Source organism: Pleurodeles waltl, chromosome 1_1 (assembly GCF_031143425.1).
Source record: "Pleurodeles waltl isolate 20211129_DDA chromosome 1_1, aPleWal1.hap1.20221129, whole genome shotgun sequence".
Classification (NCBI taxonomy): domain Eukaryota; kingdom Metazoa; phylum Chordata; class Amphibia; order Caudata; family Salamandridae; genus Pleurodeles; species Pleurodeles waltl.
The window spans coordinates 241426188-241443100 of NC_090436.1; the positions used below are offsets into that span (position 1 = coordinate 241426188).

Genomic DNA, 16913 nt, shown 5'->3' on the forward strand with positions numbered 1-16913 from the left:
TCCCAACTAAGTATTCATTTATCCTCTCACCTTGAAGTCATCACTGCATTGATTTCTCTACGATCTTGCACTGGATTTTCTCTTCAATCATGTCTTTTAGGTTATTTGTGTGAGTCAGACAGTGCAAAACTGTGAAAGTGCTTGAGTGCAACAGGAAACCTAAAAGAGTCATGAAAGACGGAAGGAACATGTAAGGGAGGGTAAAGCGTGTGAGACAAGATGTAGCCAGAGCTGGTGTGAGAAGAGAAAACTAGAATAATAAACCTATAAATCGTTTTCCAGGAATTATTATTATTGAGCATATGTTATGTATGAGTGGATATAGGACTGGCCCATCAACACATATCCGCTGATAGCCACTTGCACATCTGTGCTTTCAAGTAAACAGACACACCCAAAATCAATACTTTCACACTGTGATTCCTATGTACAAATATTGTGTCATTCATCCAAACACTATGGGGCCAAATCACAAACGCATGTATGAGTACATAAAGTAGTATTTCCCATACTCATAAATAATTATTTGATTTAGCCTTGAAATGCCCAACTCCCAATTAGTAAAAGTCCTTTCTATTTGCAATTATATATGAATATTCCTTGAATAGTTCCATGGTAGATGTTTCATGGTCATTTCACAAGTGTATTTATGAGTATGTGCAGTAGTACTACAGGAGTACTGTTTTACACGACGATAAATGCCATTGTGAATCGTCCCAAAATGTCTGACTCCCAATCAGAAAAAGTTAAAAGAGGACAGAGTCCTTTCTAGTTGAAATAGACGTATATGAATATGAAATGTGATGTGCCCTGATTGTTCCCATATTAAAGGTTTTGGAGTCAATTCACAAAGGCATTTATGAGAATGCAGACTACTTCATATACTAATAAATACCTTTGTGGATTGAACCCTATTTGTTTCTCAATGTACGAGAGAAGAAGAAAGACAAAATAAATGATTTATGCTCTTTTTTATAAGGAAATAAATGACTGTCATACAGTGCTTAATTTGTGTCAGTATTTGCCGGTTCTCAGCACCAGTAGCTTTTTCTAAACACTGGTGCGTATGTTTCCACCACATGGTGGCACTGTGTGCCTATTTTTGTTTAGCACAATTCCTCATTGGTCCTTTAAATGTTTTTTTTTTTTTTTAACTAGCAGATAGTTATGGCTGTCACTGGCATTTGGCATAGCTGGGAGCAGTTTAGACACCGACAGCTCTAGTGGACTCCTATGAAATATTTTGGGCCATGGGAATTCATTTTTTACAAATTAAGCACTGCTGTCATATGATGAGGTATTTCTGAGATGGGTTAGTATTGTGTTCAGGAAGGTTGTAGCACCTTCTGGCTTTCTCTGTGTATCTTTGTCATAGTTGCATACCTGTTAGACTTTCTAACAGTACCTGATATACAAAGGTATTTTTCTCCTTTAAGAAAAAGTACTGAGTGAACCTCTGTATTGGAGTGCCTTTTACTACTCATACTGTATCTGAGCTAATCGCTCCCTCAAAATGCTATTCAGACCTTTGATGGGTCCTTACTGTGGGAGAGCCAAGTACTAAAAGGAAGTAACACTGTTATCCAATGGAAGCTCAAATCTATTGTGGTCATGGGAAACTGGGATACCAGCAGTAAAACCGTACACCCACAAGGTTCTGCCCAACAACCCTTGGCTGCTCAAGGCCCCAAGAAAAGTCCTCACACTCTTTGACTTTGTTATGTGGTTGGAAGGAAGAGTAAAAATTGTACATTGTGACTGGAGGGGACATTTTCACTGTAGTCCCTATAGAGCTGGGGTGTCTTCAGTAGGTCCACTAGGGCACGATACATCCCACATGTTCAGCCTTTACAACATGTATATTTAATTGGGCTAAAGGACTGGAGTAACAAAGTCATGACCTTTATAAACAGGCCGTGCCCAAAGTTTCTAGCCTCCTGTGGACAGCACTGCTGTAGGGGCATTAGAAGAATGGGGCAGCACGTTTAGCAGGTGATGCATAGCACGCAGCAGGGGAGGGATGTGCAATCTGAACATAGCTGCAATTGTTTTCAATTTGCATTAACTCCTCAATCCCAGGTCATCACTCGACATCTGTGCCATTGATGGAAGGAATCAGAAGCACGTAGCGCTCACAGCCTGCAAGATGCTCGCGCTTCAGTGCCTGGGGAGGACATACACAGTGACAGATGACAGCAGCTGCCAACTACCTGCAGCAACAGAGCGGTCCTGTGGCGCCTGTCATTTGTGGGAGAAATGTGACGGTATGTCGCTTACCATAATTTAATGGAGAGCAGCCGGATTAGCTGGCCTAATGAAAGCAGTTCTGTGGCAGAGAGAAGTGAGTTTCTCTCTTACAAATATGATTGAGCTTGTTTTTCTACAGCTGTTACGAAAATAGAAATAAAACTTCAAGGTACCAAAAAAGTTAAAGGCAGACAATTCAGTCCCGTTAAATGCGCCTAAATTAAGGAAAGTTCACATCCGGAAATAACTTATCCCATCACATACTATTGTTTATGTTGCAGAATGGTTGCACGAATCAAATGCTGCCTCGCTTTTTATGTTCCCGCGTGCCACTCCCTCCTAGTAAATGCAACGCGAACTGTAAACTTAATGTAATTAGGATTTTAATTGCATGTGATTTAGCTCACGGGCTAATTAACTAATTAATTAATTGATCAGAAGTAATTACCATAAAGGCAGTGACGGAGCGATGAATGTGTGGACTGGGTTGTAAAAGAAAACATTTGTTTTCTCGTGTTTTTTGCATCTTAATTAATTTGGCCAGCCGCAACCTCGCAGTATCAAGTAGCAGTGACATCTTATTTCTCTATTAAGTGAAATAAAATAACATAAAAAATGGTGGCATGCAAGTGTTAGGCAAGTAAATGAAAATATACTTTTTTCAAGGGTTTATCATTGTGCCGAAATGAAAACCAGAATGAAATCTGCCTAAAGCACAAGGGTGAAAACAAATGTTATAAATCAGATTCCTTTTGCTTCGTGAATAACTGCAGGACTGCTAGTCCTCGGGGAGAATCCGAGGATATCGTGTAAATTGTACATGCTGAGGCGCAAAAACTGGCACGCAAGCAGAGCTAACTGACAAACTGCTCTGCAGGGGGAAACAGGTAGTGGCAGCCACTATAGGGAAATACACGAGCGTGCCAGTTCCTAGACGTTAGAACGTGTGAAGCCCTTCCCTGTAGGCTGCAAGTAGCAGATCCAACAGAAGAAATTAACAGGGTGGCTCACTGTCATGGATGTCGTAGCAATAATCGCTAGGATTCCTGATATTCTACAGGAAGCAGGAATAACCTAAGGAGGACACATACTATGAACAGAAATTAAAGGCAGTGGCATCTTTTATGTGTCTACGGGTGTCGGAGCTAGGAACCTGGGACCCTACTTATCAAAGAGTTATGTTCCACCACGAATCGTGGTGCAAGAGCGACGCAACTCTTAAGGCAGATTTATCAAGCCAGGCGAGGCTTGTCTGACTTCGTAAATGTAGAGTAACGCAGTGCAAATCGCTGAGTTACGTTCCTCTGCCCCGGGAAGGCGTTTCATGGAGCATAGATGTCCCCCCGCATCCACTCATGAATGTTGGTGCTTTCCTAGATTACCATTACTGGTAGACCTGGGAATGTGTCAAACACCTAAGACTCCTCCGGTGAGGCGCAACAAGCAGAAATGTCTTTATTTCTCCTCATTATTGCCTCTTTCTATGTGTGATGCGTTATGCAGCGCACATAGAAAGAGGACTATGCCCCAAGGGATGGGTTTTGTGTTTTGTGTCCCTTCCTGCACAAAGCAATCCTGTTTACGAAGCAGGTACCCTTGCACCACGGTGGTAGGGTGCCGGCATTGGAGCTAGGCAGCACATTGTGCACCAGCTCTGGGAAAAGCCAGGAATGCGCCATACAGTGTTAAGTACAGTACATCCCGGCCATCTCTTTATCATGACGTGGAGCATGGTGACTTGCTGCACAGCATGATTCAATCTTAAATATATCCCCTAATATTTCTCTCTGCGACTTCTAAACTTTGAATAAATATAGGCCAATAAAACTGAATGGAAAAGGGCTGGCTCTTCGGAGTCAGGAATGCTAACACTTTCCGCAACCCTTTTGATCTTGATGAATTTATAACTGTGGTTTTGTATTATGGAAAAGCAGGAAATTTGAAACCCCTAGTTTACTGAAACTGACTTGTATGGCAAAAAAATCCCTTGTTCAGAGTTGATGAGAAAGCCCTATGACATCAGTTTGATATAAACAATGTGGACAGCAGGCTTTACCTATTGCTAACACATCTTTCTCTACCCTACAGTTCACCTGAAATACCTCCACGCCCTGTTTTTTGCACCATTTTCTGTTGTAATCTGATAAACCAGTATCTATGGGAATGTGAGGATGTTCCGAGAAGTAGCTGTTGCAACCTAAGCAGTTTACTCTTACCCACACATTTCTGCAAGCAGTAAAGTAATTCCAATCGGTTTTCACAAAAAATGGAAGTCTAATGTGATTGTCTTACAAGATATGTACAGGATTAAATTAAACAGATGTTTATTGATATTTTACGCCGGAGGTGTGCCGGTCTGCATATGTAGTTTCTTTAAAAAAAACTGGAAAGTTGTGATTTTTTTTTGCCACTGATGCTCTTTGACGTTTCCTCCCCAGAATTGTATCTTGTATCGTATTCACGCCTTTGATTCTTCCCATTCATCAACAAAACCCTGCCTTCTATTACAGGCCAAACAAACAAGTGCATCTGTGGCGTGGGAAAGACATGTGTGGATGGTGGAGTCAGCCTTTGTGTCCAGAAGGATGGAGAGCTCACCCAGCAGACCATGAGCGAATGCGACGTTGGAATCCTTAAGTGCCAGGGGAAGGCTGTCACCATCCTCAGCATGAAACCCTGTGGCTCATAAAGCCAACCAGACATTTCATGCTTCATTTGTGAAACCACTGCTGGAGATGTCAGAACAGCTCAACATTCTCCGAGTCATACTCAAAAGTGTTTTTACAGAGTTTCAGTGTGAGAAATGAGCAAATTGAAGGATGTGTCCTGTGGCTTGTGCGTCTTAACCACCATGAACAAATTACCACCTTGAGACATCTGTGTCTGTGTAGTACACTGTATAAATGCTTTAACTCGTGTTGTATGAAACATCGTTCATGCACAGGTGTAAAACTGATATATCCATTTTTAATAACATATTCTTTTGTATGCACCCAGGAGTCTCACTGAAGCAGGCGAGTGTAAACCTAATGTATGATGTCACAGTAGATTCTACAACCCAACCAGACTTCATCAACATTCTAGAACTTCTCACTTATCTTGTCAGTGATTGTCGATTACGAAAGATTGGTTAAGGGTGGGGGTGGGGGGGGCACGCTTTTCACAGTTCTCTGAGTGAGCCCTTAATGCATTTAATCTAATTCCATGTTGAGATGGTTGTATCGGCTGGTAGTACCTAGATTGATGTTCTCTGTAGTATTTGTCAGTGCACCGAAAGCATTAAAAGGCCACAGCTGAAGCTGTTTAGAGCAATTATGTTAGTATGTTAAAGCATTTCATGCAGTCTAATCTCTCATTTGCGGGCCAGCAGCCGTGGAAGACATTAGCATTATGCGATGTTCTTTCTTCATCCTGAAGTGTGTATTTTTCCAGATCAGTGCATACAAATTGAAATAATTACAGTTCATTACATTCAGTTATATACTTCTGCGCTATGAATTCGTCGCATGAAACTCCCTCTCACAGGAAAATGAATTTTCAGCAAGGTGGCAGTTTCGTTAAATTAGTTATGTTTTTAAAGATACGTGATTGTAATGAAATGTTATGCAGAGTACTCATTATATTTGTGTTTATAGCGCTATGTGTCCTCATTCATACTAAATAATATTTCATCATTTTTGGTATGTTCACATTTTCCATCGGGTCTGCTTGAGGACAAGGGCAACAATCCCAAACTACATTTTGTTTGTCTAGTGAACCTGTGCAAAAAAGTAATTAAAGGTGGTAAAGGTTGATATTCTAATCTACAAAATTAGGCTTTGGTAGTTAGTTGACCAGCAGATGGAGTTTAGTACTGTGGGCAGGCTGGTTGTATAGTGTACTGTTCTAAGACTACAGGGCAAGGGGCAAGAGAGTGTGATGAGACCCCATACTATAAACCCATTTAAAGCTACTTCAGCAAAGGCATGCTTTTACGTGTGAGTCCCAGCTGGAAAACAAAAGGAATCACCCTGTACTCCATGAGGATCAGGGAGAGTGATTATTTTAATCGGGAAACACATTTCCCATTGAGGAAAAGGCAAATATGGGAAATAGTAGGTCCTGTGGACAATATCCAGGGGTAGATTGAATAGGTAGGGGAAATTGTATATAGAAGTTATATAGATCACCAAAAAGCTGCACAATCTAGGAAAAATGGACCCCTTTTCCAAAGTTTATTTCATGGAATGTTCTATACTTTTCAAGAGGCATGAAAGATTTTACAATGTTGTTTACCATACAATGCGGATGGAAGAGATGCATTTCCTTCATCTAGGCATGGCATTGACAGGGTATGGTATAGGATGTTTAGGTCGATTGTGCATTACAACATAACCCCTAATGCTAGGTGAGCTCTCATTGTTGGAAGAGTTACAGGGACAACTACGCAGCCTGATCTGCGTATGTAGTAAGTGGGTAATTTTTATGATTAAAATGGGACTGAGATTTTTCAAGGGCAACTAAAAATATTATAACGATTTTGATAGTTCAAAGCAGTGTGACATTGTGGTTAAATTTACTGGATTGCTTTCAAGTCTCGGCCGAGCAGAACCACATTTATAGAGTAGATTTGACTATTTACATATTTAAACATATTTGACCATAGTATCTAAAGTATTTATACACCTACATTGTACATGGAGGACAGAAAGGATAGTAAACAAGAGACTCACGGAGTGGGAGGTGGCATGCTCTTGTGCACATCCATAATCATAGTATCCCCAAATGTATTCAACTGTATTTCCCAAGCGAAAAGCAAATGCTGCAAATGACAGGGGCCGTTTTGTTTCCAAAGTAGGAAAGGACACAGTCTCATATTGATCAGGGGTGTAGGTGAGGGGATTTATCTTTAACAGTGAACTCCTTGTGAAAAAAAAGACAATGTTGCATGTAAATATGCAAATTTCTGATATACATATGCAGATTGTCTGCTCCATGGACAGTTAATGTAGATATGTATAAATCAGCAGGAACATTTTTGGGATCTTAGGACTTCTGACGATGACAATGAGTTCTCCGTGGGATTTTGATGACAGTAATGATAGTAAGAAATGTGTTCAAAATGCAAAAGGAAATACACGAGGCGTAGATTTCTATCTTTTAAATCAGTTTTGATAAACAGAAGTACACAAGCCTGAACCTTCGTGAACAATTGTTTGTAGGGCACAAAGACATGGCATTTCTTAGTGGTAATGAATATAAAGGATTTTTATTCAACAATTCTATTTTGCACCTTATATTTAAAAATACTTCCTTGGTGCATGTAGGAATGTCTTTAGACTGATACATGTTCATCTTTTTTAGAGGATCACTCTTAGTGAAGAGCTGTTGACGATGCAGGTTAAAGTAAGTGCTCCACTGAGACCCTTCAGTATAGGCATTTTCTTTCCAACAAGAGCAATAGTTTAGCACTCTCCAGTTCCTACTGTGCATACACTGGACATTTAAGATAGTAGAATATGTATTCATAAGAATCCGCATTATTGATTATTGGCAAAATATTAAATTTCAAGGTCTCAAAATGGCAACTGTATATATATTTTGGAAAATATTTGATAGATATGGGAAATCCAGGGTAGATAATCTGTGGGATTGAGTTAGGCTTCAAAACCTCAGCAAGAATTATAACTTTGTTTTCACAAGCAGGAAGTGAAGTTGGTATCCGCATATGAGGGGCCTGATTCGCAAAGGTAAACTTATACTTTTGCATAAGTTTAATATTTTTTTATATTCATAAACTACAAGTGTATTTTCACTAATAGTAATTTTATGGCTGCAGAATCTCTGCAGCTTGGGTGGATACCTCTTCATGTACAAAGATCGGACACGTCTATCTTTTTATGGACAGTGTCTCCGCCACGAGTGCAGCCTCCACAGTCATAGATTACTATTAGTAGATTTAAACTAGTAGTGTATGAATACCAACAAAATAGTAAACTTACACAGAAATGTAATTTTACCTTTGTGAATCAGGCATGAAGTTAAAGTGTCTTGAGCAGCACATTATTAAGTTGCCTTTTTGTATGATCCACGTGCCACCAACATGGATGCTAGAACAGGTTTTGTGACAGTGCTTGATTTAACAAAAGGATGGCTTGCCGAGCAAGAATCTCTTTCATCCTCGATAAAGGAAGAAATGAATAATATTGCATTATGCACTAAAAGGGACACGTACTCCACTTGCACATGCTAGTACTTTCTATGTACATAAATGTGTATTACACATAACAAACTATTCTTATTACTCACACGATGAGTGTTTTTAACAAATCCATTATCTTTTTCTTTTTATGTTTGACCAGGAATAATTTGTTTTGTGAAATTACAAAATGCAGCAATTTGATTATCTCATAGCAGATCATTATGTACTGAGGGTAATCAGAGTCTGACAGAAATCTTCATCCAAAACACAAAACACATATCATTACATCTAGGCAGAAAATACGAAAGAAGTCTGATAACGAAATTGAGTACTAATATTAAATACGGATGCTAAACAAATGTGAGGCGGCCAAGGGAACAATGGGAATAGGAAGGTTGCTGCTGTAATAGAAACGGTGGAATCCATAGCATTTTGAAAACATTTCATACAGAAGAGGTATTACTTTATTGTTGTAAGAAATTAGAATACTAGTTAAAGGGGATGAGAACCAACTCCAAGTAATAATCGCAATCCTTGTCAAGGTGAACCACCAAAGTCACTAATGAAATTAGTAACAGTAAAAAATGCAAAATAAAATGTAAAATATATACCAACTAAAAGCATTGCAAAATATGTTCATATTTAAAGCAGTCCCCAACGTACTGCTCAAAGGATCCAACACTGATAAAAAATTTAAATTATACTTGAAAAAGCACAACACTGTAAAAGATTGCTCAAGTGATAGTTCAAATAATAATCCCTATCCTTTTCAAGGCGAACCACACAAGTCACTAAATAACTCTGAGCTCAACCCTCTGGTAGCTGTAAAGTATTTATGCAGTACTCAAACAGTAATGAAGTCAAAACACAATAGAAGAAAAATTCCAAGCCAGTTTAGAAAAATAGAGAATATTGTAGGTTATACAAAGACACCAAAATGACAAAAATCTTATAAAGGGAACTGGAGAGATGAATTTTGATTTTTTTGTGCCAAAAAAGTGGCAAGTGCTAACCACAGTCATCTGGTTGTGTTTCACCGGTTCTAAGGTAAATGTTAAGGCACCTAGAATCATAAAGTCTTCAGCTCTACTAGGAAGCATGTTGTAGCCAAAGAAGAGCTCGCTGATGACAGATTGCTGGAAGCTGAGGTTTCAGATGAAGCCATTGACAAAAGCTGAAAAAGTTCAGGCTTTGTACCCAAGAGGTCATCAACATCAAATGGATCCCCTTTGACAGCGGTGCTGGTGAAGCTAACTATATTCATGCTTAGAAACTTTTCCTGAAGTCAGATTTCTTCAGCGGGGTAAGGTTGCTTGGCAGGTTGGTCCCAGTCTCTTGATGGATCTTGAGTCAAAAAGCTGTCTAATCATTTCTATGTCTGAGGTTTTAGGGTTAGGCAGAAGAGATACATTTTGACACAGACAAGGTTCCAGGACTTGGGGGAAAGCACTTGGGGAGTCAAGCAACACTCCAGGAGAGACCAGCAGCAAGAGCAGATCCAGTTGAAACTGGTCCGGAAGCATTACAGGAAAAAGGCCTTTTGAAGCCTGTTGTGGCCGTGTAGCTCAAACAGGAGTTCAAGTTTATGACCCTTGGAGTCAGTTCAGGGGACTTGAGTACAAGTAGAGCATGTCCAGTCTTCCCAGGCCTTCAGACAGCTAGGGAGTCTCTCCTGAATCTTCCTCAGGTCATGCATTGTTCTGAGGAGAGGGTCTGTGGATACCACATTTATGGCCAGAACTAGCCTGTGGATGGGAACAACTCCTGGCCTCTCCCTAACCAATGGGGTAAAAGTTTCCAGCGGTGACCCTACCAACCTTTGCAGCCATTCCTGTGTGTTTTATCTGAGTATTCCACAGTGGCCCTCTCTTCCTAATCCAACATGGCAGAATCTATTTCCCCTGATCAGAGCTCCCTGTGCCCATCTACAGATGTGGCTAGTGAATTGGGTACCTCTCCCCAGTTGTCACTCTAAACCAGTTCTGGAGCAGCCGCACCTCCAACAGGGAATGGTGCCAGTCTGACTAGAAGGACATAGACAGGGCAGGCCCAGATGTGAGCTACATCTAACAATGACAGGGTAGGTGTCCTTTGAAGTTAATCAAGTGCCTTGGAACAGCTCCAGGCCATCCTGTCAAGGGAAGGACAACACCTCACCACACCTAAGGCTGTTTGTCTGGGAGCAATACATATGCCACTACAGGGGAGCCTTCAGCTGCCAGGTGGAATACATCAATAAAACATTTAAATAAAAGAAAAACAATTTTCAACATATTATGAAATAAAATCTAAAGCAACATTGCAAAAAAATTGTACACACAACATTAAAATAATAATACTTTTCAAAACAATACCTAACAAAGCATAACAAGATCATTTTAAAATAACAAGATTACATGCAACTATATTAAAGAATAAAACAAGTGCTTGGAAAACAACCTTACCTTCTATAATTCTGTCCAACGTTATTTTTGACATTACCATTTTTACACACTATTTGTGTCACATAATAGTTTTGGTTCAAAATTATGGGCCGCAAAGTGACTTTTTGGTTAGTCACTCAGGTTTTTCATTTTTTTAGACTCACATGCTTATAATTGTGAGCTCTAACACTAGAACAGTGCTGTGCAGTGCCCACTGTATATGCTGCAACCCCTAAAATATGTCACACACGGCTTAAAACCTGATTGGTTTATCTAACTTCCCTTCAAGCCCCTAGATGATGGCATGGAAAGTTAAATGACACTTGTGGACTGCAGCAGCTATTGTGCCTTTCACTGCAGTGGCATTGAAACATGGATGCTTCAAGACTACCCTGTGCAGCCTAGCAGCAGCTGCTTGAATCCTGCTGCACAGACCTGTCATAATCACCCTTTTGACAAGTAGGAACACCTGATTTTAAAAATATAAGTCATCCCTCAGCGCAGCTTGCTTACCAGACAGGGTCTTTCCCCAAAGTTTTAGACTTCCTCCTGCATTCTTCCTGATTTAATTTTTGCTGGCTATAGGACTCTACACACTTTACCACTGCTAACCAGTGCATGTACTCACTCCTTAAAACATGGTAACGCTGGCTTATCCCCAGTTGGCACATTTAATTGACTTAAAAGTCCCTAGTAAAGTGGTACTGCATGTACCCAGGGCCTGTAAATTAAACGCTACAAATTGGCCTGCAGCATTCATTGTGCCACCCACTTAAGTAGCCCTTAAAACGTGTCTCAGTCGTACCAATGCTCGCTGTGTGCAGTTTTAAACTGCTATTTGACCTGGCAAATTAAACCATTTGCCAGGCCCAAGCCTTACTTTTTAATTCAGATATGTTACTTGTAGGGTAGGCCCTGGACACCTCAGAGGGCAGGGTGCAGAGTATTAAAAAGTGGGAGATGTAATTTTAAGTTTTTCATGTCCCGGTAGCCAAAAACTCTTTAAAATTAGTTTTCCACTGCTGAAAGGTCTACCCCGCACATAGGATAACATTGGAGTTACCATATTACATATAATAAGATGTAATTTCCAAATAGGAGCAGGTAGTCAGTTCATGTTGGTGGTCTTTGGAATTGTATTGAAAAAACTCTCTCATGGTAAAGTCAGATTTTAAATGGCAATTTTGAAAATGCCACTTTTAGAAAGTTGCCATTTTCCTGCCTTAGCCATTTCATGCCTGTTACCTGTCTCTGGGTCACATGACTGGGTATAGCTGACAGTTGGGCGATGTGTATTTCTCCTGGACAGCCACACAAATAGAGAACTTAGGTGTGTCTGGGTAGGCCATCACTGGCAGGATGGGTGGGTGGAGCTGGGCACAAACTTACTAGCACTGGAATATGCTGTGACCTGCTTCCACAAAGAGCTGAATACACCCTGTAATTAGTCTGGAGCCAGGACAAGGAAGGCAGGATGACTGGGGACTTCAAAGGGAAACCTCCAGAAGCTTCTCCCCACTTCACAGGCACAATTGGTTATGGATATTTGACCTCAGATAACACCTCTTTAGAACAATTCTGAACCTGTTGGTACTTTCCCAGGAAGAAGGACTGCTTTGGTGCTGAAGGACTGCCATTCTGCTGAACAGCTGCCCTGCCTGACTACTGCCTTGCTGGACTGCTACCTTGCTGTGCTGACCTGCTGCCCTTTTGTCCGGGTGACTGGACCTCCATCTGTTGAAATCAGGACCCCAAAGGGGTAGTTGGCTGGTCTCCTGACCAGATCCTCAGGGACAGAAGGCTCCAACAACCTTGAACAGAGAACCTGGGCTCTGCCATCTGTGAATTTACCCTGCCAAGGGCTGCCACCCGAGTCCTGAACCCTTGGAAGTGGGCCTAAGGTGCTCTGCCAGCCTCTGTGGATCCAGCGGAAGTGACACATCCCCTCTGCTGCTCAGCGAAACTCTGAGCAGAACCAATGCAGCACCGCTGCTGTCTGGATCTGTACCACCTCAAAGACCCACATTGCATCCCATCTCCTCATCAAAACCACGGCTGAGCAACATATCCTGGGTGCAGGCCCTCACGTCTCTCATCACTGGCAGCCTCGACAACAACACAGGACCTCGTATTACAGCCTCCCACAACCCGAAGCCCACACTTTGCTTTGGCTTCCCAATGCATCTTTAACACAGACTCTCGCAAAGCTTCATAAACCAGGATTGAAGGTACTCTGTTCAGTGGGCCTCACTGAGTCCCTGCAGCCGTGTCATGGGGTTATTTTAGCGCCTTGCCTGGGCACATTTATTTTAGCACTAGGCCTGAGGCCTGTCCCTTTTTGCCCAGTTGCATTTCATTTGATTATTTTAGCAAAGCTCCATTTTTGGTGGCAATGTTTTATTATTTTTAGCCGTTGCCCTTCTGTGCAGAATTAGTTTTTTTATTCGTTTTCGTGAACAACATTTTTCTTACATAGAAAAGGTGTATTATCTTGTCAGGGCAGTTCTTAGAACAACAACATGTTTTATTGGAAAACAACACACTGCCCAAACTAAGGCAGAGGGTATATTCTAGTCCGCCAGCCATCTTATGCTGCACCCTGTTGTTGTAATTCTGCCGAACTCAGCATCTTCTTTATAACCACTTAGGAGGACTGCCAGCAGATCATCAGACCTCCCTTCTACCTGTCGCACAGGTATGGGTAGGGAGTTTCATTGCAGAGACTATTATGGGTAAATTAGGGTAACACTGCTATTGCTCTCATAAAGTTTTGTAACAGTGCAGGTAAGGATTTTAGATTCACAATTGTGACAGAATGTTGGAACTTTTTATCTTTTTTCACTTTTCTGGTCACCTCAATAATAGTGTTGTGTTTTACTCTCCTAATAATCACAATTCATGCCTTTTTACATAGAATGCAGTTGTATCAATAAAATGTATTGAACCCAATCCTACTTCTGTTTGCCTTGTGCATGTAATGAGAGAAAGGGGTAAGATCTGTTCCACCACAACTTCCCCGGGAAGTATTAGAGTGTCATGTGTCAGGTTGCCACAAATCACTTTTACTCTTGGGTTTTGGTGAGGTGCTGCTAGCTAGCTGAAAAGGTTAGGCCGACAGCTATCAGACGGTGTGGGATAAGACTCAGTCCCCCACATGCGGTGGGGCTGCCACCCAAAACCAGCAGTCTCATCCCCATGACAAGAGTCCTACAACATGGTGCCACCAACATTGGTTAGGCGCTAACTTTACGGATCTCCCAAGTATCTCTGTCTCATTATGTGCTAAAAGCAACCTAACTGCCTTATATGGAGACATCCTTGATATTAGGGAATATCATTCTCAGCTAGATAGGAAGTATCTATGTGATGCTATAGGTTGCTCAAGTTGAACCTTACAAAAAGATGTCCCCAAATTGGTGTTTCTATCTCTGAACTGAGGATTGGTTAAATATGTCAGACCCTCAATGGGTAGCAATTGCAGCAAACATGAGACCCCCTCACAACACATTTACAAAATCATGGCCTCATGGATGAGAGAGGAGAAGTTATGTTCGGTGTTGAGGTTCATGAAGCATATCGAATATTTTATTCTTGGGTCACCTTTCCTGCAGTAGTTCGGAATACACACACATTCCACCACTACACTATAGCAAATGCAAATGCATCAGCACAATACAGATCATACAGGTATTTAGAACACCAAAATTGGATTGATGGCCCCCTACCACATGTTACACAAAATGTTAGATTAGGTTCTTTATGTAATGGTGCTCCTACGTAGACAGAATTGGCTACTTATGCACCACACCCTAATGCAGGTACCATGACGTCAGAGGAAGTACGCCGCCTATACACTAATTTAGTACAAATATATAGACGCTTAATACAATTTGTAATGCAGACCATCAAACACCGCCCCAGCATGGGCTGCTCCAGTGCAACCACATGTGGCTACAACAGGGATTTATCCCACAACTGTATATTCAATAACGTGTAAGGTACCGACCAAAAGTGAAGAAATTCAGTGTTTGTCTAGCACAAAAAGTAAGCACTTTGCAGGCAGTGTTTCCCCATACGGTACCCCAAGGTAAACATAGAATTCTCATAATGTGCTTGCCATTTGGGATGGTTCCCTCACTGGACAACTGTGCCACTTGGGGTGCAGTATTCGCTGCACTCTACACTACTGTTCACAGTACACCAACACTTGAGAACCTTCCGGAAGTGTTAAAGCAGATTCAAGACAAATATGTGGCTTCCATGGCCTGAATTCAATTAATTTTGCCATGGTATCCTCAATAATATTAAGTCATATTAAAGGGGAAGTAGTAGCATTGACTGTACACCAGCGGCTCTGGGCATTCCTGTGCAGGATTAGGAACTAGAGCTGCCAAAAATTATCGCTGAAACCTATACCAGTAAAAGTTGGGATAGTCTGGAGCCAGACCAGGTAAACCACAGATAAGGTAAATCCAATAAATATTCTACCAAGCAAGCACCAGAAAGTTCTAAAAAACGCTAGGATAAAAAAAACAAAATAAAGACAGTCAAGAACAAAGAGGAGAATCTCCGCGATTGGGGACCTCTGAGAAACGCTACAATTTAAGAAGTAGGGAAACTTTAAAAATTCCAGATAGACGCCAATATCCTGACACTCACCAATCTCATTCCTTTCAGGACAACAAACGCAGTGAGAGAGGAGGGGAGGGGTCAGAAAACTGAAACAAGTATGTGGAACCAAGAAAAGATTAATCTGATGTTTCGATAAAAAGGGAAGAGAAACTTCCACAACAAAAGCCCCACATTCAAAATAAAAAGCTGGCAGCAATTTCATCTAAAAATGCCACACATATTGAGAACTTTACGGAAAAACAGGATATGGGCAGTGACTCTGCTAGCCACCAGCAGAGGTTACAATAGTTCACCAGAATCTTGATGCAACAACGAGTAACTGCTTTCTCAAGGTCAAAACTACAGACCGGCGCGTCTCCCCACCCAAAAGGCTTTACAAAGTGAATATACGAATTGAGGGAGACATAAAGAACACAATTAAAGTTATATTTTGGGGAGGATTAGCACAGTTATGATATCTTCCTGGCAGAAAGAGATTGGCCTCCTTAGATCACATTGACCCCGAGGCATTGTCCTATATAGATGATATCTGCCTCACAGATGACTACCTTAGAAGACACCTAAAACGCATTGTTGTGGGATTTGACAAATTGGGCTATAAATTAAAAAAAATTTAAATGAAAAAGAAATTTCTCAGTGTCCTATTTTTGAGATACGAGTTATCAGATGAGGGAAATAGTCTGGCACCCCACTTTCTAGAAAAGTGCGCACAACTACAACCTCCTAATATCAAAAAGCTACAATCATTGTTGGGCTTTTTCAATTTTGGCAGAACTTATATTCCAGATTCTGTACAAGGCATATGGCCACTTTATGACTTGATACATTCAGATTTCCAGGCAATTTCCAGGCAAACATTGAACACCTGAACATACACACATTCTTAGAGCTTTGCAACAAGATATGCTTGAAGCAAAACACTTACCAACATTTGATAACAAAACAAACAAAATTAGATTCGCATTCCACTGCAGAACAGCACCTCAATCCCACTGAAAAAATTCTGACTGCTGTCCAGATGGCTGTTATAAAGTAGAGACCTCTGGCCCATGGGAAGTGCATTATTGTCACTATCCTGATGCCATCCCTTGAGGCTGTCACAAAAGCAGGCATTCCAAACGCCAAAGCATTTTATCCATGTTAGATCCAATGGGCCACATATCTGATGGTCACTGATGTTGATTATGTCTCTGATCCAAAATGTCAGTCACAAGAATTCCTTCAATATGAACTTGAATACCCAATGCCTACAAACATACTGCAGCTTGATCAATACCAAATAATAATTTACAGTGATGGTTCAGCTCAACCAGCTGTATCTACCAAACAGCAATACTCCACCACTTGTGCAGCAGTAAGCGGGGTAATGAGGGATGGAAAATTCCTCTCTACACTACCTACACAATTTTGGCACTGGAACACACGGATGC

The 16913-nt window shown here is 41.0% G+C and overlaps 1 protein-coding gene across 2 annotated transcripts in view; it reads left to right on the forward strand.

Moving 5' to 3' along the window:
- C7 (complement C7) overlaps positions 1 to 13800 on the forward strand; it is a 304122-nt gene extending 290322 nt beyond the window's left edge. For both annotated transcript variants that reach the window (XM_069221437.1, XM_069221440.1), the window contains exons 17-18: positions 2080 to 2264; positions 4758 to 13800. In XM_069221437.1, coding sequence (XP_069077538.1) covers positions 2080 to 2264; positions 4758 to 4936 — 364 coding nt within the window. In that variant the 3' untranslated portion in view covers positions 4937 to 13800. The remainder of the gene's footprint in view (positions 1 to 2079; positions 2265 to 4757) is intronic.
- Positions 13801 to 16913: the final 3113 nt, after the last annotated feature.